Source organism: Alligator sinensis, unplaced genomic scaffold (assembly GCF_000455745.1).
Source record: "Alligator sinensis unplaced genomic scaffold, ASM45574v1 scaffold707_1, whole genome shotgun sequence".
Taxonomy (NCBI): Eukaryota; Metazoa; Chordata; order Crocodylia; family Alligatoridae; genus Alligator; species Alligator sinensis.
The window spans coordinates 276,023-296,159 of NW_005842065.1; the positions used below are offsets into that span (position 1 = coordinate 276,023).

The 20,137-nt window shown below is 56.9% G+C and overlaps 2 protein-coding genes across 8 annotated transcripts in view; one reads left to right on the top strand and one right to left on the bottom strand.

Annotated features, from left to right (window-relative positions):
• The window catches only part of SH2D3A (SH2 domain containing 3A), a 24,132-nt gene extending 7,149 nt beyond the window's left edge, over nucleotides 1-16,983 (top strand). Inside the window, exons 1-11 of one of the 7 annotated variants that reach the window (XM_025203948.1) lie at nucleotides 5,968-6,004; nucleotides 6,285-6,303; nucleotides 7,707-7,796; nucleotides 8,265-8,377; nucleotides 8,902-8,999; nucleotides 9,414-9,829; nucleotides 10,356-10,471; nucleotides 11,418-11,589; nucleotides 12,654-12,765; nucleotides 13,638-13,823; nucleotides 15,149-16,983. In XM_025203948.1, the coding sequence (XP_025059733.1) occupies nucleotides 7,731-7,796; nucleotides 8,265-8,377; nucleotides 8,902-8,999; nucleotides 9,414-9,829; nucleotides 10,356-10,471; nucleotides 11,418-11,589; nucleotides 12,654-12,765; nucleotides 13,638-13,823; nucleotides 15,149-15,321 (1,452 nt within the window). In that variant the 5' untranslated portion in view covers nucleotides 5,968-6,004; nucleotides 6,285-6,303; nucleotides 7,707-7,730 and the 3' untranslated portion in view covers nucleotides 15,322-16,983. The other 6 variants (XM_025203949.1, XM_025203951.1, XM_025203950.1 and 3 more) reach the window with 6 other exon arrangements.
• The window catches only part of TRIP10 (thyroid hormone receptor interactor 10), a gene marked incomplete at its 5' end in the record, with an annotated part of 15,555 nt that continues 12,204 nt past the window's right edge, over nucleotides 16,787-20,137 (bottom strand). Inside the window, 3 exons of the mRNA XM_025203954.1 lie at nucleotides 16,787-18,401; nucleotides 18,867-18,997; nucleotides 19,749-19,873. Of these exons, the coding sequence (XP_025059739.1) occupies nucleotides 18,253-18,401; nucleotides 18,867-18,997; nucleotides 19,749-19,873 (405 nt within the window). The remainder of the gene's footprint in view (nucleotides 18,402-18,866; nucleotides 18,998-19,748; nucleotides 19,874-20,137) is intronic.

The window sequence follows — 20,137 nt, forward strand, 5'->3', positions numbered from 1 at the left end:
GGGACTGGGGGGCATCACTCACATACTGAGACCAACAGCATCCAGCACCTAGTGCAGGGGTAGGCAACCCCCAGCACGTGCCAGAGTATGGCACCAATGGCGCTGGGGAGGGGGCCGGAGCTGTGCTGTCACAACGACAGGGGTCCTTGCAGTTGCCCCCTTCTGACCCTGGCACACAAACATCTTACAGGTCATGGTTGCGGGTGTTTTTGGCACTCAGCCCAAAAACGTTGCTGACCCCTGAACTAGCGACTCCACTACTCCTCCTAACAGTCCTGTTCCCCCCACCCTGCCCCCGACCCTTTCTACCTTTGGCTGTCTTACCTGAAATGCCCACTAGGGGTCACACTTCTCCATGTCTTGCAGGGGCAGCTGGGAACATCCATTTAGAATCACAGGACATCAGGGTCGGAAGGGCCCCCAGGAGGTCATCTAGTCCAAACCCCTACTCAATGCAACTAGATCATCCCAGTCAAAGCTTTGTCTAGCCAGGTCTTAAAAACCTCCAAGGATGGAGATTCTACCAAGGCTGGAGATACCCTCTCTGGGTAGCCTGTCGCAGTGTTTGACTACCCTCCTAGTATGCAAATTCTTCCTAATATCTAACTTAAACTTCCCTTGCCGCAACTTGAGACTGTTGCTCCTTGTTCTGTCATCTGCCACCACTAAGAACAGTTCAGCTTCATACTCTGTGGACCCTCCCTTCAGGTATTTGAAGGCCACTATTAAATCCATCCTCAGTCTTATCTTCTCTAGACTAAATAAACCCAGTTCTCTTAGCCTGTCCTCATAAGTCATGACCCCCAACCTGCTCATCATTTTTGTTGCTCTCCACTGGACTCAATCCAATTTGTCAACATCCTATCTGTAGCAGGGGGCCCAAAACTGAACACAGTGCTCCAGATGTGGCCTCAGTAGTGCTCACGGGAGGGCAATAATCACTTCCCTTAATCTACAGGCCACGCTTGTACCAATACAGCCCAGGATGCTGCTAGCCTTCTTGGCACAAGGGCACACTGCTGGCTCATATTCAGCTTGTCCACTGTAACCCACAGGTCTTTTTCTGCAGAGCTGCTGCCCAGCCAGTCAGCCCCCAGCCTGTACTGATGCATGAGATTGCTCTGTCCTAAGTGCAGGACCTTGACCTTGTCGTTCTTGAGCCTCATGAGATTCCTTTTGGCCCAATCCTCCAATTTGTCGAGGTCTCTCTGAATCCTAGCCCTACCCTCCAGCCTATCTACTACTCCCACCAGCTTGGTGTCATCTGAAAATTTGCTGAGGGTGCTCTCTGTGCCACCTTCCAGGTCACTGATGAAGACATTGAACAAAACTGGCCCCAGGACCGCTCCCTGGGGGCACTCCACTTGAAACCAGCTGCCAACTACACATTAAACCATTGACTACTACTCTCTGAGCCCGATGCTTCAGCCAGTTTTCTATCCACCTTACAGCCCATTCATCCAGCTCGCTTCCTTAGCTTGCCTGCAAGGAAGCTATGGGAGACTGTATCAAAAGTTTTGTTAAAAGTAAGGTACATCACACCCACCAGTCTCCCTGTATCCACAGACCCAGTCACCTTGTCATAGAAGGCAATCAGGTTGGTTAGGCATGTCTTGCCCTTGATGAATCCATCCCAAGCTCCCTAGCCCAGGCCCCCACAGCTGGTCTGGGTTCTGGGCAGGCTGGGGTGGGGAAACAAGAGTTGAGGGGTCCTGGGTGGAAAAGAGCTAGACATGAATATTAACAAAAAGGCCAGTTTTTCACTGGAAAAATCGCAATTTTCTGGACAATTTTGACTAAAAAGTCAGATTTTTGGCCTCAAAAATGCAGTTGCTGGGGAAATGTTGATGTAAATGCCAGTTTTTTGGGTGAAAAAACACCAAAAATTTCCTGTGCAATTTTTATATAAAGGTCTTTTCATGAAAAAAAATGCTATTTTCAGGGAATTCTGAGGGAAAGGGGAGCCTTTTTGGCTGACAGTAAAAAAATTCATGGACAATTTTAATAAAAATCTAGTTTTTCTACCAGCAAAGGCATTTCTCATGGCAATTTTAATGAAAAAAGCCATGTTTTGGTCTACAAAAATTCAGAGGTTTTTATGGAAAGGCTAGTTCTTTGGTTGAAAAAAAAATTGCAGGGCAATGTTAATAAAAGTTCAGTTTTTCACTGAAAGAATACAATTTTCAGAAAATTTTAATGAAAAGCAGAATTTTTCTGCTTAAAAAACATACCATTTCCAAGTCAATGTGGATAAAATGATACCATTTTTTTAGTGGAAAAACATGGAATTGTTGAGAGTAAATTTAAAGAAAAGTAGAATTTTTCTGCTGGGAAAAAAAAAAACAATTCCCAAGGGAACATAGATAAAAATTACCATTTTTCTTTTTAGTGACAATATTGGAATTTTTATACGGTAAATTTGATGAAAAGCAGAGTTTTTCTGTTGGAAAAAAAAATTTGGTGATGAAAATCGTGATGAAAATGCCAGTTTTGGGCTTTAATTGGCCAAAATTTGGCCATTAATTACCGTTTTTAAAGGGATTTAGATGGAAGAGATTTTATTTTTTCACTGAAAACAATCCAAGCAGATGAGAAACATTAATTAATGGTCTTCCAGGTTAAACCTGGAGCTACCTACAGAGGGGAAATCTCCACCCTTTTCATTTTAATGGCTAATAAAAAAATAAATGGGCCTTGATCTAAGGGGCTGATGTCTCAGGGAAGAGCTTCCAGCCCCAGGATCTTCCTTGGCACAGGTTATTTTCTAATGACAAAGGGATTTCTCTGTGTGTCTGGCCAGATACGCAAACCAATCTTGATCTCAGCTCATTTCCTGGCCCCATCATAGGCCAGGAATCCACCCATAAGCAACCTCTGTGAGTCATTCCCAGAGTTCAAAGGAGCAAGAGGGGTCTGTACAGTGCCTGGTGTGGTCCCAAGCCCAGCCTGGGGGTCTCTACAGCACTCAGAGCCCCCAGTCCCAGCCTGGAGGAGGGGTCTACAGCACCCAACACCCCCTGATCCCAGCCTGGGAGGACTATACAGAACCTGGAGCCCCCCAATCCTGGCCTGGGGGTCTGTACAGTGCCCGGCATCCCCTGATCTTGGTCTTGGGGTTTGTACAGTGCCAGGCATAGCCCCTATCCCAGCCTGGGAGGCTGTACAGCACCTGGCACAACAGGGCCCAGACCTCTGATTGCCATCTCAGACCAGAATCCTCCATGGCTCAGCTAACCCCTGTCTCGCTGGTGCAGAGTGCAAAATAAACCAGTGTTGGGGCTTCCCTCCCCCTTTGACAAGTTCCATCCTCAGCTCAGGGGGGAGGGGTGGGGGGTGTTGCATCTGCAGGGCTGGGAGACAGGACACCTGGGTTCCTCTGCATTGGAGAAGAACCTAGAGCCCAGGCCTATGGGGGACCCAGGTGACCTCAAGGAGGAAGTGCCCCAACCCCGTGCATTCTCACCCTCCCCAACTCCATGCCTCAGTGTCCTCAAGTGACCAAGAACAGCCTAGGGTCACATATAAGGGGGTGTGCACACATGTGTGTTGGAGTGGGCATGCATTCTGGACACCTGGGTTCTGGGTATACGCCATGACAGTCCTACACAAGGCAGGCAGCCAGGGAGAGAATCCAAGTGTCCAAGCCTGGGGCTGTCCACCCCCTCCTCTGTTCATGTGATTATCCTCTAGCCAGAAAGACTCGGGCAGTGGGGGAGCAAGGCAGCCTGGACGCCTGGTCCCATCCCCGTCCTCCTCACAGGGTGACCTGTGGTAAGTTGTTGGTGCCTGTGCCTCAGTTTCCCCTTCCCTGGGTGGGGATAAAGGCCTGGGCTGTGATGGCTCAGGCCAGGTAAGAGCCAGGGCAGGAAGTTCCCCAGGGGTAGAGGCTGTGGCGGGCAAGAGCGGGAGAACCCCCCAGCTCCCAATAGCTCCCAGTATCTCCCTGGCCCCCCAGGACAACCCACCAGCTCCTAGTACCCCCCAGCATACACTCCCCTGTTCCCATTACCTCCCAGTACATACCCCTGGCCCTCACTACAATCCACCAGCTCCCAGGAGCCTCCCAGTGCACAATCTCCAGCTCCCAATACCTCCCCATATATACCTCCCAGACCCCAGTGCCCCCCAGTACACATGCCCTGGCACCCAGTGACCCCCCCCCCCCGACACACACACCCAGACCCCCCTACCCCCCCCAAACTCCCAGTACTTTCCAGAAAACACCTCCTGGCTCCCTGGACAACCCACCAGTTCCCAGTATCCCCCCCCCCAGTACACACTCCCTGGCTCCCAGTACCCCCTAGTACCAACCCCTTAGTACTCCCTAATACCAACCCTCCCCCCCAGTACCCCAGCACAGGGGGTGGGGGTAAATCAGGGGACCCTGGAGACCCCTGGAGATGCAGCAGGGAGGGGAATGCCCAGAACCCCCAGGCCAGGACCGGGATGAGGGTGCTAGGCATTGTACAGACCCCCCAGGCCAGGACTGGGGAGTGCCAAGCATTATACAGACCCCCCAGGCCAGGATCAGGAGGCACTGAGCCCTGTACAAACCAGGAGGGTAACTGAACCCCCATGGTGATCCTCCCCCCTCCAAGCTGCCTCCGGATTTACACCCAGGTAGAACCTGCCAGTGAAGGCTAAATTAAGGCTGCGCCTGTTGCTGCTTTACTCCCGCACAGGGCTTGGCTCCTGGGCGCTGGGTGGGGGCAGGATTTCCTCTGCATTGTCCAAATCTATGCTTTTGTGCCACAGTTCCCACCATGGGGCTGGGTGGGCCAGGCCAGGCTTCCGGCTGGAGGGGTTGTGCCCTGCTCTATATACCCCTCTCCCCACCCCCCCGCAAAGCAGGTCTCCTGGCCCCACTCAGCCTTAGGGATGGGGGTCTGGGGTGGGGGCTGCGTCTGGGGGAAGGTTGTACAGCTCCTGGCACAAGGGAATCGGATCCTGGCTAGTGCAGAGGCTGTCTCAGGGAGCCTGTACAGCTCCAAGCACAGGGGGGAACGTGATCCCAGCTGGGGCAGGGACTGTCTCTAGGGGCATTTGTATAGCTTCCAGCTCAGGGGGACCTGATCCTGGCTGAGGCCTGATCCTGGCTTGTGGGCTTATACCCAATATTGCCAAATCTCATGATTTTTGGCATTGTTTCTAAGGTCTACACTTCGGGAATGTGAAAAACGTAGGGCTTTCTTTTATATATGTACACATATAAAAAATAAATCTACATAAAAGAAAGTGCTACGTTTTCACATTCCCGAAGTGTAGACTTTAAGAACAAGACCAAAAATCATGAGAGTTGGCAACACTGCATACAGCTCCTGGCATGGGAAGATCTGATCCTGGCTGAAGCCTTTTCCTGGCTGCAGCGCTCGTACAGCTTCTGACACAGGGGACCTGATCCTGGCTGGGAGGATTATGCAGGGGCCAGGCCTGATCCTGGCTAGGGGGCTTTGTACAGCTCCTGGTGTGGGGGTGGGGGCACATGTCCATCCTTCCTTCTCTTACCCGGACAGCCAAGTTGACAGGGACCTGAAAGCCACATGCCAGGCTCGTGAAGGGTTAATGGGCTGCAAGCTTCCCCATGCAGTGCCTTGGGCCCACAGCTGAGAGAGCCCGGACACGTGGGGTCCATGCCTGGATCTAGGAAGAGAGTGGAGGATACGTGGGTTAGAACCGGGGGGGAGGGGCGCCCGCAAGGTTGGGGTTCTGGGGGGTGCAGTGGTCTGAGGCATTAGAACAGGGAAGGGCTGGGAGGAGCCCAGATGGCTTGGATCTAGGTGGGGAGTGGCAATCAGTGGGTTAGACCCAGGGGAAGGGGGAACCCAGGACTCCTGGGCTCTATCCATAGATACAAGAAGAGAATGGAAACCAGGGGGTTAAAATGACAAGGAGGGGTGGGGACTGGAAGTGAGGTCTGGTAGGTTAGAACAGGGCGGGATTGGGAGGCCAGACTCCTGGGCGGTGGGTGGGGCCTGGTGGGCTAGGACAGGGAAGGCTGGGAGCCCGGACACCTGGGCTCCTGGAAGGTAAGACCACAGAGAGACCGGGAGCCCGGACACCTGGGCTCCTGGGAGGTGGGTGGGGTCTGGTGGGCTAGAACAGGGAAGGCTGGGAGCCCGGACACCTGGGCTCCTGGGAGGAGTGAGTGAGGGCTGGTGGGTGAGAGCAGGGAGGGACACCTGGGCTCCTGGGAGGAGTGAGTGAGGGCTGGTGGGTGAGAGCAGGGAGGGACACCTGGGTTCCTGGAAGGAGGGTGCTGTCTGGTGGGTTAGACCAGGGGAGCTCGGACACCTGGGCTCCTGGGAAAGTAGGAGGGTTAAGGCCTGTTGGGAGGGGCTGGGAGCCCGGACACCTGGGGTCTCGTAGGTGGGCTCAAGCCGGGCAGGGGGTCTGAAGCTGGACAGCTCTGATTGCTACGGGTGAGAGGGGGTGGGCAGCCTGGACTCCTGGGCCCCTTACTCCAGTGCCCGCCACACCCAGCTCCTCCCCCCTTGAGGGCAGGGCCTGGCCAGCTCCCAGCCACTGACTCAGGGCCCAGGCAGCTCAGGTGTGTGAGGGCCCCAGGCAAGGCGGATCGCCAGCCCCCAACAGGGAGCTTGGGCCATGGAGACAGGGCTGGGGGGCTGGACCCCCAGAGCCCAGGGGAGTCAGAGCCTGGGGGCAGTGGTGAGGGAAGTGGCACCCGCTGCCTCCTCCCCTCCCAGCCAGCTTCAGCCTGGGAGGTTCATATAGCTCCTGGCACAAGGGCCTGTTCCTGGCTGCAGGGTTTGTACAGCTCCCAGTACAGGTAGAGGGACCTGACTGGTACCCAGCGGGGCTGGGAGGACAGAGCCTGGCAGAGGTAGGGGCTAGAGCAGAGCCACTGGGGGCCTGGATGCCTGGGGTCTCTACCAGGTTTTTGGTTTTGGGGTGGGGCTGGGGGGGAGCAGAGCTGGCGGGGGCTGGGAGGCTGCATGAGGACAAGGGGCTGGGAGGTTAGAACTGGGGGAAGTGGGGCGGGAGTCCAGACACCTGGATTCTCCCAGCCCTGGGAGGGGAGTCAGGGTCCACTGGGTTGGAACAAGGGAGTTGTGGGGAGGGGGTCTGGGAGCCCAGATGCCTGGGCTCCTCAGGGCTGTGGAGCTCTCCGCCCCTCCCTCAGAAGACCCCTGAGTGTCTGAGGTAGGGGTTAGACTAGAGCAGGGATGGGCAATTATTTTGGGCAGAGGGCTACTTACTGAGTTTCAGCAAGCCATCGAGGGCTACATGACAGGCAGCTCAGGACAGATTAATATTAATTTTCTAAATTTTTTAGCGGCCCTGCGGGCCAGATAAAGTGGCCTGGTGGGCTGTATCCAGCCCCCGGGCCACATTTTGCTTACCCCTGGACTAGAGCATAGGCTGGGAGCCCGGGCACCTGGGATGTCTGCCAGCTCTGGGAGGAGTGAGGCCTGGTGGACTACGGGTGGGGGGACCTCAGATACCTGGGTAGTTTACTAGCTCTGGGAGAGGAGTGGGGTCTGGTGAGTCAGAGCAGGGAGACATGGGAGGCCAGACGCCTGGGTTCTCCCCCCGCTCTGCGAAGGGAGTGGGATCCATTGAGTTGGGGGGTGGGGGGCAGACACCTGGGGTCTTTACTAGCTGTGGGAGAGGAGTGGGGAATACTAGGAGGGTCCCAATTGAGTCAGAGGGGGCAGGGACCTTGCCTGACCTTTGCCCTCTGCCCCCAGGAGGTGCCCTCAGGGCCAAGCATGGCCGGAGACCTGGAGCAGCTGCGGGAGAAGCTGCAGCTGAGCCCTGCTGCCCTGCGCCGCCAGGTACTGCTGTCCCTGTACTCAGGAAAATATGTTAGCACCCAGATTTCCCCCACACACAGAGGCTGTGGCTGAGAAGCTACGCACCGGAGGGGGAAACTGAAGCACGGGGAGCACAGGGACATGGACTAGCCTCAGCTTGCAGGGAGGTGGGACTCAGGCATCTGGGCTCCCAGTACACCCCCGCGCCCCCCCGGCTGGGAAAGAGAATGCAGGCATCTGGGCTCCCCCACTGCCACCCAGCCCTACCCCTACCAAAGCCCAGGAGGGAACCCAGGCATCCAGGATCCCAGCCCTGCTTCTGGTCTAACCCACCAACCCCCTCCCCTCTCCAGGCCTGGGAGGGAACCCGGGTGTCTGGGGTCTACTCCCTGCCCCCAAATCCAGGAGGGAACCCTGGCATCTGGGTTGCAACCTACCAGACTCACCCAGGTGTCTGGGCTTGCTCTAACCACTGTCCCCTACTCCCAGGAGGCCAAGGGGGCGCCACGGGAGCCTCCTGATGTACAGCACCCTGCTCGGAGCCGCTGCCAGCTGGAGCCACTAGGCAGAGATGCTGGAGCCACCTGGCGGGGGCAGCTGAGGTAGGCTCTGGGGGCCAGACACTGGGGTCTATTATGGACTGGGGTGCGGGGGGAGGAAAGGCGGCCAGACGCCTGGGTTCTAGTTCCAGCACTGGGAGGTGAGTGGGGGGAGCAAACGGACTGGGAACCAGGACTCCTAAACAGTCTGGCCAGGTGGGTTGGGGAAGGGGGGAACCAAAGCCTGGGAGCCCGGACTCCCGGGGTCCAGCTGCGTTAGCAGGCTGCAGAATGGGCTTAGGAGTCTGCTGCTGTGGTCCTGAGAGCCTGGACACCTGGGTTCTCTGCTCCCTTGAGCTGGCAGGGAGCAAGTGGCTGTTGGGAGCCCCCAGACACCTGGGTTCTGTCTCAGCTCAGAGCAGGGGGAAGGGGAATGGGGCTAGTGGGTTGTGGGGAGCCCGGGGACCTCGGTTCTCCAAAGAGGGCAGGGACTCCCAGGGTAGCTCTGGCCCTGACAACTGGGCTGAGCAGGACCATTAACCCCCTGGCACCCTCAGAGCTCTGAGCCAGGCCCTTCCTCCCCACAGGGCAGCTGAGCGCAGTGGGAGCCAACCTGCGGGGCTGGAGCGGCTGGGCCGGAGCCCTCCAAGGCTGGGGCCCCCCACCCATCCTGACCTGAGGGCCGGTGAGGGGGCAGAATCAGGGGAAAGGGGTGGGGCTAGGGGAAAGGGGGTGGGAGAAGAAATAAGGGGCAGAGCCATAGGATAAGGGAGCAGAGCCTGGATAAGGAGATGAGGTGGTATGGGGAGGAGGCTGGGGAGAAGAGAGCAGAGCCATTGGGTCAGGGGGCAGTGTAAGGAGCCAGGGGGAGTGTAAAGCGGGCAGGGCCAGGGGTAAGGGGGCAGGCAGGGAAAGGGGCGGAGCAACAGGTAAGGGAATAGACTGGACTGGGGGGAAGGAGGTGGGATGTAGCATAAGGGGGGAGGGCCAGGGGGCAGGAGAAGAAGCCAAGGGGTGGGGTGGGAGGTAAGGCATGAGGGCAGGGCCAAGCCCCTCCTGCCCCCCATCCCCTGACTACTCCCCCTTCTCCCCTGCCCAGGCAGCCCTGAACGGCCCCGGTTTCCGCCCCTGTCTCCCGTGTCCCGGGCAGGCAGCGACCCCGGGCTGGTGCCCGACCACTGCTCAGGCCCTGGCGCTCGCAGCAACTCTGAGGGGCATCTAAGCCCACCCCTTGCCCTCCGCAGCCATGTGGGGCGGCTGCGGGCCCAGGAGATCCGGCGGCGCCGGGCACGGGCCACTGAGGCTGACTTGGGGCTCCTGAACGTGGGTGGGGAGGTGGGGGGCTTCCAGCACCCGCTGCTGGAGCCGGCCCCTCAGCTCCCTGCCGTCCCCTCCCTCCTGCTGCCCCCTGACAACAGGCCCCTGGAGCCCAGCGTGCTGCGCAGGCTCAAGGAGCTCTTTGCCCGGCATGATGCCCAGTGCACGGCGCTGCACATGCTGCACATGGACTGCCTGGTAAGGAGTGGGGGGGAAGGCCCAGATGCCTGGGTTCTTTGCCAGGCCCAGGAAGTGGCCTAGGGGAGCAGGAGCTTGGATGTCTGCATTCGAATCCCAGGTCTGGGAGGAAAGAGAGTCTGTTGGGTGACGAAGGGGTGGTGGGAGGAGTGTGGGTTGGTGGAAGCCTGGACACATGGGTTTTATCCCCTGTTGTGGAAGGAGAAGGAGGTCTTGGGGATTGGAGTTGGTGGGGCTGGGAGCTCGGACACCTGGGTTCTGTCCCAGCTCTAGGCAGGGAGTGGGGCTGGTGGGTTACAGTGGACATGACCTGGGTACCTGGGTTCTCTCCCCAGTTCTAGTGGGGTCCTGTGGTTATAGTCTGGATGCCTGGGTTCTCTCCCCAGCTCTAGCATAGCTGCTTCTCCCAAGGGGCAGAGGGTAGCTTTGTTGCCACAGTAACAGCCCCTCCCAGGGGACATTTACCCCCTCCCTCCCCTCAGTGACAGGGACAGGGCTCTAGGCCTCATCCCTCTCCTCCTTCCAGGCCACCAGGATCACAGGGGTCACTCAGGAGGAGCAGCGGGCAATGGGGGTGAGCTCAGGCCTGGAGCTCATCACGCTGCCCCACGGGCACCAGCTGCGCAGAGAGCTGCTGGAGAGGTGGGGGCCAGGCATATGCCCACATCTGGGGTGGGGCACAGCTGTCATGGCCATGGAGGAAGGTCCTTGGCTCAGCGGAGCCACCGGGTGGCTGAGATGTGCCCAGTTCTGGGGTGGAACACCGCAGCTGGGGGCTGGGAGCGAGAGCCCGGGCACCTTGGTTCTATCCCCCAGCTCTGGGAAGGGAGGGGGCATCTGGGGGGTTAGAACAGTGGGGAGGCTGGGATCCCAGACACCTGGGTTCTATCCCCAGCTCAGGGAGGGAGGGAGGGAGGGGAGTGGGATCTGATGGGTTACTGGGAGCATGACCTGGATGCCTGAGTCCTATCCCCAAGCTCCCACCCACAAGCTGAGACACAGCAGCCAGGGGATAGCTCCCACCCCCAGGCCAAGATGCAGCCAGTTCTGGGGTGGAACGCAGTCCTCGCAGCCTCAGTTGTCTGCCTAAGGCACCCAGCCATGGGCTGAAGTAGTGAAGCAGCTGGGTAGCTGAGATGCAGCCAGCCTGGGAACCTCGGCCAGCTCAAACAAGGTGCAGCTGTTTCTGGGATGGAACACAGCTACCAAGGGATAGCTCACACAAATGGCCTCAAGATGCAGCCATTTCTAGGGTGGAGGCCTGAGTCGCTCCCATGAGTAGCGCTGAATGACTCCCTCCTTCCCTAGGGAGGTTGCTTGAAATGCAGCCGTCTGTGGGGTGCAACAAAGAACCAGCTAGAGGAGTTAGACTGGGTCTGGCTAGAGGCATTAGCTGTCTCCTCTGGAGGAGGCCACAGCCCCTCCTGACACCAAAGGGGTGGGGGGTGGGTTGTCTGGCTAGTCTCCCATCTGGGCCAGGCCAGGCCAAACCCTGCTTGCCCCACATGCTACTGGCTTACCTGGAGGTGCCACTGTGGAAGGGTAGCCAAGTCTAGTAGCCCCATGCTGGCTGCTTCCTGCCCCCCAGGCACAGGGTGCTGGCGCTGGGCATTGCCGTGGACCTGCTGGGCTGCACAGGCACTGTGGCAGAGCGGACAGCCACGCTGCACCACATCATCCAACTGGCGCGTGCCCTGCGGGATGTGGCCGGTGACCTCTTTGCCCTCTCAGCCGTCATGAGCGCCCTGCAGCTGCCCCAGGTGAGGGAGCGGGGGCTGGGGCTAGGACGCCTGGGTTTGGAGAACAGGTCCCCCATGCCTCGGTTTCCCCAGCTCTGCCCAGCTCCTCCGTGCCTTGGCTTCCCCTGGTTCTTCATGCCTCAGTTCCGTTCCCCAGCTTCTTCATTCCTCAGGTTCCCCCTGCCACAGCTCCTCCATGCCTCTGTGTCCCTCAGTGTCCCCACCCCCCGGTTTCTCCATGCTTCAGTGTCCCTCTCCCAAGCCTCTCTGTGCATCAAGTTTCCCCAATCCTCAGCTTCTCCAGGACTGTTTTCCCAACCCACCAGCTTCTCTGTGCCTCAATGTCCCGAGTTCTTCTGCGCCTCAGTTTTCCCGCCCGACAGCTCCTCCGTGCCTCAATTCCTGCAGCTCCTGTTTTCCTATCCCACCAGCTTCTGTGCCTGTTTCCTCTCCTTGTCTGTACCGCACTTTCTGCAGCTCCTCTGTGCTCCCCGCCCCCGGGTGCCCTTGCTCTTATTAGGCTGGTTGCTCTTCAGCCCAGGCACTTCACTAGTTTGGTGGGGGCACAGTGGGGGGACGGACCTGATCCTGGTCAAAGGAGCTTGTACAGTGCCTGGCACTGGGGGCTTGAGACTGGGACGGGGTGGGGGCTAGATCCTCACTGGGGGCTTAGGACTCTTGAGGGACCCTGATTTGGGGACACGGGAGATGCAGGAGGACCCCCCTCTTAGGGCCCTTTCAGGCTTGTCTCCATCTCTAAGGGCCTCATCACCAAAGCAATTGCCCTCCTCTGTCCATTAGGTGGAGGAAGGAAGTCAGTGCCCAATCACAAAAGGGTCTCTGGGGTGCCTAAATCCCACTGGCGTAGCCACCTGAAGTCCTTGGAAGGACCTGGGCTTGGTTCTTTGCCCCCTTGAGGGGAAGAAAATGGACTTCCCTGTATGTAAAACTGAGCTAGGGGGTGCAGATGTCGCAAATGGAGTTCCCTCTCCCCAGCCCCAGGGACCTGCCTCTTTTTGCACCCTCTCACCCCTGTACCCTCAGGTTCCCCCCACATCTCAGTTCCCACCACCTCTTCCCCCCAGATCGCGCGGCTGGAGGAGACGTGGAGATGCCTGCGGCAGAATCACACTGAGAGCGCTGTGGCCTTTGAGAAGGACCTCAAGCCCTTCGTCAGGCGCCTGAGCCGGGGGGAAGGTGAGGCTATGGGGTGGGGAGGGGGCTGTACCAGGCTGTAGGGGGTCATATCTACCGGGATGGAGTGGGGGGGCAAGCAGGTGGGTCTTCCCTCTCCCCTGGCTTCCAGCTGCCTCCTCTCAGCCACCAACTGCCTGTGTAACCCTATCCATGTCACTTGAACTTGGATTCACTGCCAGAAAGGGGCCATGATACCTGGGTTCACAAAACAGGCTCTCCCATGCCTCAGTTTCCCCAAATCTCCCAACTTCTCTGTGCTTCAATTTCCCCACCTCTCCATGCCTCCGTGTCCGCACCCCCTGCTTCTCTGTGCCTCAGTTTCCCCAACCCCACAGCTTTCCCCATCCCAGGCTTCTCTGTGTCTGGTGTTGGCACCTGCTCATATCACTTTAATTCAGATTTCTATCCCCCCTCTCCCCCCCCCACACACACACACACACACACACAAAAAAGGCCTTTGAGGTGCCTAAATCCAACTGACATAGGCACCTAAAGCCCTTGGGAGGTCCTGCATTTGGTTCTTTGCCCCCTTGAGGGAAAGAAATTGGACTTCCCTGCATGTAAAGCTATGAGCTGGGGGGTGCTGCTGATGGGGAAAGGGCACTTTCTGTCTCAAATGGGGTCCCCTATCCCCAGGGACCCACCTCTTTTTGCACCCCCCTGTTCCCACAAGATTAAGCTCCTACAGGGCACATGCATTGGGTCTTCTGAAGGCTGATAGTGGCTGGCGCAGCAAAGATAAAGATCCTACTATTGCTGCCAGCCAAGGGGAGCTCCTTCCCCTCACTCTGAGGTCCCCTGGTGGGGAGTCTCCAGGTTGGGGAGACACCTTCAGACCTCCCACCAACTTTATATCCTGTGCTCCCCGCCAGAGACCAGCACCCCAGGGGCTGTAGCAGTGCCCTTTGTGGTGCCCCTGCTGGGGCTCCTGGAGGGCGAACGGCTGTGGGATGACCATGAGGACAGCTGTGAGTCGCTGCTGCGGACACTGGGTGCTGCCCGGGACATGGCTGCCCACACCGGACGCTACCAGGCCCAAGCAGAGGCCACACTCCAAGGTAGGACAGCTCTGGCCCTGGCCTGGACTCTATTTCCCATCATGCTCCTGGCTGCAAGGCACCATAACATGGTACTCCCTGTGCAGTGCATGCTGGGAAATGAGGTCTAATCACCAAGCCCTCTATAGGCTGAAGTCCTGCATTTCCCATAATGCCTCTGGCCCAGGGACTCTTAAAATACCATTGCTTTTTCCCTGTGCAGTGCATGCTGGGAAATGTAGTCCAGCTGAACAGCCCAGGCCTTGCTCCATCCACCCCTACTGTCTCTATGGCCTGAGGTTCTGTACCCTCCTGGACTCCATTTCCCATAATGCCTCTGGCCTGCAGTGCCACACGTTTCCTGTGCAATGTATGCTGGGAAATGCAATCCAGCCATGGAACCCAGGCAGTCTTAGCCCTCCCCTACCTGCCCCCCCACCAACCTCTATGGTCTGAGCTCCTCCCAGTAAACTCCATTTCTCATAATGCCCCTTTCCAAGTGACATGGTATGATGGTACTCCCTCTGCAGTGCATGCTAGGAAATTGAGTCCAACCACACAGTCCAGGCCCTAAGCTAGCAGGGACATCCCCAGCCCACTTTTAATGGTCTGGAATCTTCCATAATACTTCTTGCCTGGAAACTCCATGATACCCCTGCACCTTCCTGTTCAGCACATTCTGGGAAATGTAATCCAGCTGCACAGCCCAGCCCTATTCTTGCCTCACCCCTCAGTCTCTGTGCTTTGCAATCTCTCCCCCCTGCCCCACCTGGACTTCTGTTTCCCACAGTGCATCTGGCCTAGAATACTGCTGCTACTCCCTATGCAGCGCATGCTGGAAAAAGTAGTCTAACTATAGTCTAGTCCCTAGAGCAGCCTCAGCCCTCATCCCCAACCACTCCCAAATTCCTATAGCCTGAGCTCTGCTCAGCTAAAAGTTGTTGTCAATTCATCATCAGCAGTGAAAGGGTTAAAACTACTTTTGATGCCCAAGATGCTGCGTCCCTCCTGGCCATGGCAGATATCACAGCGTTTTCATGCTTCCATTCTGGCATAGAAATCAGTTTCCTCACTTAAGACATGTCTTATGATTGCAAAGGGAAAATGTCGGTGTGGTATGCAAGAAAATACGGTAATGACCCTCCCACAGATGCTGCATCCAGGGGGTGCTCCCCAACTTGGCAGGGAACCCAATGCTTTCCCTGACCCCTGATTTTCTCTGGTGGTCCATCGGCCTGAGCTACCAAAGAGATCTCCAGTCATAATACACCTTATATAACAGCCTGGCAGGTATAAGTCGCCCAGTCAATGCTCTGATCTCACCTATCTGGGCTGTCTCTCTTCAGGCTTCCAGCCCACCCCCGAGCTCCTGGAAGCCTTCCAGACGGAATTTGCCCTCCGCCTCTTCTGGGGCAGCAAGGGAGCAGAGGCCAGCCAAGCAGAACGCTATGAGAAATTTGACCGGATCCTTACCGTCCTGTCTCAGAAGCTGGAGCCAGCCAGGAAGACAGAAACTTAGGATCTAGCCAGATCTGACCCCCATGGGGGAAGGGGGTGTGGATCTCTGCATTGGGACAGCCCCCAGATCTGGTGGGATGAAACATAAGACAGGTGGAGGGGGAATAGGCAGTGTTGGGATGGGGAAAAATAGGCAAGAACAGCACCTTGGTTCTTTTGTATCCTTAAATTAAAAGAACCTGGAGGATCTTCCGATTCTCTTTCCCCCTGGCTGAGGCAGGGCAGGGGGTGAAAACCTTGGCTGCAAAAGGTGCTGTGTGCCTATCGCTGTCCCAGGACCCCTGTGGGCCGTTCTGCCTCTCACAGTCCAGGCAGGGGCAGTGGCAGAGAGGCGCTAGCAGGAACACTACCCTGACACCAGGCAATGGGGAAAGACATGTGCTAGCAACTTAGATGCAGCTAGCCCAAGGGGTGGTTGGAGGAGAGGGTCGTGGCAGGGACTATGAGGGAGGTAGAAGGTAGATTTGGGGGCAGATTGATCACAGAATCCAGGGTAAAATTACTCAGGAATCAGTGTATTGTATGTCCACACACCCTTACCACCATTTCTTTGCCTACTAAAGACAAGGGCTAGTTAAACCAGCACAAAAAGGCTGTTTGTTGTGTGCATCCCCCACCCCTCCACAGAATAAGATCCGGGGCACATGACTCCACATTAAGCATGTTGTGTGTCCACGCCTTTTAAATCACATTTTCCTCCCTGCTTGTTAAGAGTTATTTTAACAGCAATAAAGGCTGTTTGTTACACACGCATACATATGAACATGCACAACCATCATAGGAAAAGATCTAGGGGAAATTATTCCAGTTTAAGCATACTGTGTCCAGACACCCTTAAAATCCCTTTGCTTGCTAAAACAAGGATTATTTTAACCAGCTTCCAAAGGTTAAAATATCCGAAAGGTGGTGGGGGTATGATTCCCGCAAGTTGTTCATTATGCACACGCACACACACCCCACCCCTCCAATCCCAGAATAAGATCCAAGGTAAATTACTCTGGAATAGGTGTGTTGTGTGTCCGCACATCTTTCAAACCCCAATCCCTCCCCCCCCACCCGCACCCCTTCTGGGTAAGGTAAGTGTTATTTTAACAGCACAAAAGGGTTATTTGTTTTACACACACACACACACCCCCCCAAAATAACATCTGGGGTAAATTACTCTGGAATAAAGTGTGCTGTGTGTCCACATGCCCTTACAATCCCTTTGCTTGCTAAAATAAGGGTTATTACACACACACACCCTCCCAAACAACCCCACCCAAATAAAGCCACAACCACCTCCAAACTGCATCTCATCTTGTTTTTATAAACTTTCCTTTAAAACCTGGCACAGGAGAGGGAATAACGATGACTCACCCCACCCCCCTGCCCCTGCAAAAATCACCCCCCCCAAAAAATCTCTGTACATAAAGTGTAAGCAAGGCACCGCGGGCTGAGCTCGAGTACATTCGACGGCGCTAGCAAGAGGGGCTCAGATACAGCAGCCTAGAAACCACCTGTCAGAACCAAGAGACCACCCCCCTCTTAACTGGGAGCCACTGGGATGCCCAGAAGTCCATTAACAAGCCATCAGAGTGGGGCTGAGGGGTTGAGGCTAAAACACAGTGGGAAGGGGTCCCAGTATAAAAGGCTATCATATATTAGAGTCCTCTAAAAAAAACAATAAATCAGTGTGTGGGAGGGGGGAAGCGAGGGGAGAGGGAGCTGGACGCCTAGGTTCCCACAGCAAGATCCCGCCCCACAACCCCCCAGATCCAGGGGATCTCCGCAGCAGGCACTTGGTTGAGTTGATTTATTATTAGGTTTGCATCTGGCCGAGCGAGCTGGGAAGGGGATAAAGTGCATATCGTGGGGGGGCAGGGGCAGGAGCTGGCTGCTTTAGGTGGGCAGCACCTCTAGGGGGCACTGGGTCCTGGTAAGGGGGTGGGGGGCTGGGAAGATAGGAGGAAGGGGTAAGGCCTGGGATCCCATTACCCCAAAAGGGGGTGGAGACAAGACCCTAAGGGGATGGGATTGTGACCCCAAACACTTGAGGGTGGGACCCCAAAAGGGGATGGATTATAATCCCAAAGGGATGAGAACTGTGACCCCAAAGAGTGTGGAGGCATGATCCCAAAGGTGGTGGGGGTATGATTCCAAGGAAGTGGGGGGTGACCCCAAGGGAGTGGAGTCATAACCCCACAGGGTGCAGGGATAATGTCCTCAAAGGGGGTGGGATTGTGACCCCAAAGGGGGTGGGGGTCCTAAAGTCCAGCCCTTATTCCCATTGAGCCTGTCATTAACAAGGGGATGGGGCCTGGCCTCTTTCTACCCCCTGCTACATCAGGGGTAAATGAAAACAGAAGGGGGAAGCATTTGGAGGCAAAATGTCCCCAACCCACCCCACCACCAGCAAGGTTTTAGAGCTACTCCCAGAGAACAGTTGATGCTATTTGTCCCGGGTGGTGACCAGGCATTCAAATCCCCAAGGCCCCGGGTTCAAATACCAGAGGGAGCAGCAGATGCCAATGGTTTGCTATGTGAGGGGAGCTGTCTTCTGCCTCCCTGTGCCCTTCTGCTCCCCACTTGCCCCAGGGGGGGAGGCAAAAAGGGGCCTGTTACCCCCAAATGGGGAAACAGGAGTGGGGTAGGGGATAGCAGCCCCCATTGCAGAAAGGAGCAGGAAGCCCGCCCCTTTGTGGGCACCAGGAACACTGCACCCCCCCCCATGAGGCTGACAGCAAAGAGGGGAGCAGATGAACCCCCCCACTGGAGTCTTGGCTTGGAGAGGGCAGGATTCTCCCCTCCCCCACCACCCCCATGGAAGATCTGATGGGCAAAGCCCCCAGCCCTGATCTCAGGCTGATGCCCCCAGTATGCCCCCGCCCCAGGGCCTGGGGAGGCAGCACTTCCTGCTGGTTGCCCCCTCCACCCCCCAGCCAGCCGGTGCTCAGTGCAGGCTGAGGCGCAGGTAGGAGGTGGGCACATAGCCCTCGTCACCAGGGCCACGGCGCACCCGGGTCCAGCCATCGCCCTTGTCCTCCTCCACCAAGCTCAGCTCCTCACCCTCTGCCATGGAGATGGTACCCTCACTGGAGCCTGAGGGAGGAGGGGAGGGGAGGGGTTAGATGAGTCCAGATCTCCTTCCCTGCCCCACCCACACACAACAGGCATCTGAGACATGCGCCCACACAAACAGAACCCAGGAGTTTGAGACATTCACATACAGAATGCAGGCATCCAGGACATGCATGCGCACACGTATAAATCCTAGGAGCCTGGGACACGTGCACACACATGTACAGACATATATCCACAAAACCCAGGCATTCAGGGTTCAGGACAAGCATGCACACACAACACATGCACATGCACACACAGAACCCAGGCACGTCCAGGACACACACATGCAGACATATACAGAACCCAGGCATCCAGGATATGCACACAAAGACACGCACAGAGCCCAGGCATCCGGAACACACCGACACACACACTCACACAGACACAGTGCACTCGGGCCTGGCCCTCCCACAATGCTCGGCGCTCCCCCCAGTGCAATACCTTCAAAGCGGTACATGGCTACACAGGAGCCAATGGGTGACACCAGCTCCTCTTCGAAGTCATCATCGAACTCAGTGTAGATGGGCTGGTTCAGGGTGTCTGTCCCGTCCTCAGAGTGGGGTGCATCAGGGCTGAGGAAGGAGTGAGTGCTTAGTAGTTAGAGTAGTGCTATGGTGAGCCCAGATGCCTGGGTTCTATCCCCAGCTCGGGAACAGGGCCACACAGCTTGAAGAGGATGGGACCTGGAAGCCTGGATCCTCTCCCCCTCAAAGGAGAGTGGGGCTGAGGGGGGATAGGGCAGATTAAGGGTGCGGCTAGAAGCACAGACACCTGGGTTATATCCTTGTGTTGGGAAGGGAGTAGGGCTGAGGGGTTAGACCAGGGAGTGCTGGGAGCCCAGATGCCTGGGATCTCTGGGTGGGGAGCAAGGTCAGGACTGCTGAGCTCAGGACTTCTGAGTTCAATTCTGACCTAAGGCAAAACCCTGCCCTGATGACACCAACAGCTCCCACCACTGCCTGCCCCAGCCCTGGTCTGGCTGGAAAAGGAGGCGGCACATCTCAGGGATCACAAGAACTATTAACAGAAATAGGAATTCATTCCTATTAATTAAGAGCCAGGAGCTTATTAGTGGCCAATGACCATCCCCTGCTTCCAGCTACCAGAAAGAGGACCACCCCCACTCCACACACACACACACACAATAGCACTGTGACAGCCTGAGTGTAGACAGTTTCCCTGGCACCCCTGACATCATGTGATGCCAGGTATCAAGGACGCCTGGCTTGTCTCACCCTGGTGCATGGAGCTGCACATCTCTCAGGCTTCCCACAAGCCTGCCCCTCCCCGCATCTGGGCCCCGTCCCCGCCCCAGACCCTCACCTGTCTTTGTCATGGGAGCTGACATTGTTGTTGATGGCACTGGCGGGGTCCAGCTGGCGCCCACCACGGGGTGCATTGTCTGGGCGGTTGCTCAGAGCTCGGCCCTCAGCATCAGCCAGCCACGACTGGGGTGGGAAGGGAGAAGGGGGGTGGTCGGGATTCAGGTTGCATTCCCCCCCCCCACCAGTCACTCCCTGCTGGGTGGCTCCCAGGTTGCATTCCACCCCCCCACCAGTCACTCCCTGCTGGGTGGCTGAGGGTGGTACTTCAGACGAAGCGTGTGTGAGAGGGGATCCACCCAACCCACCCATGCCCCCCCAAGCCAGGAGGAGGGGCAGAACAGCTGGAGAGAGCCCAGTGCCTCAGCTTCCCCACAACCATTCACAGGG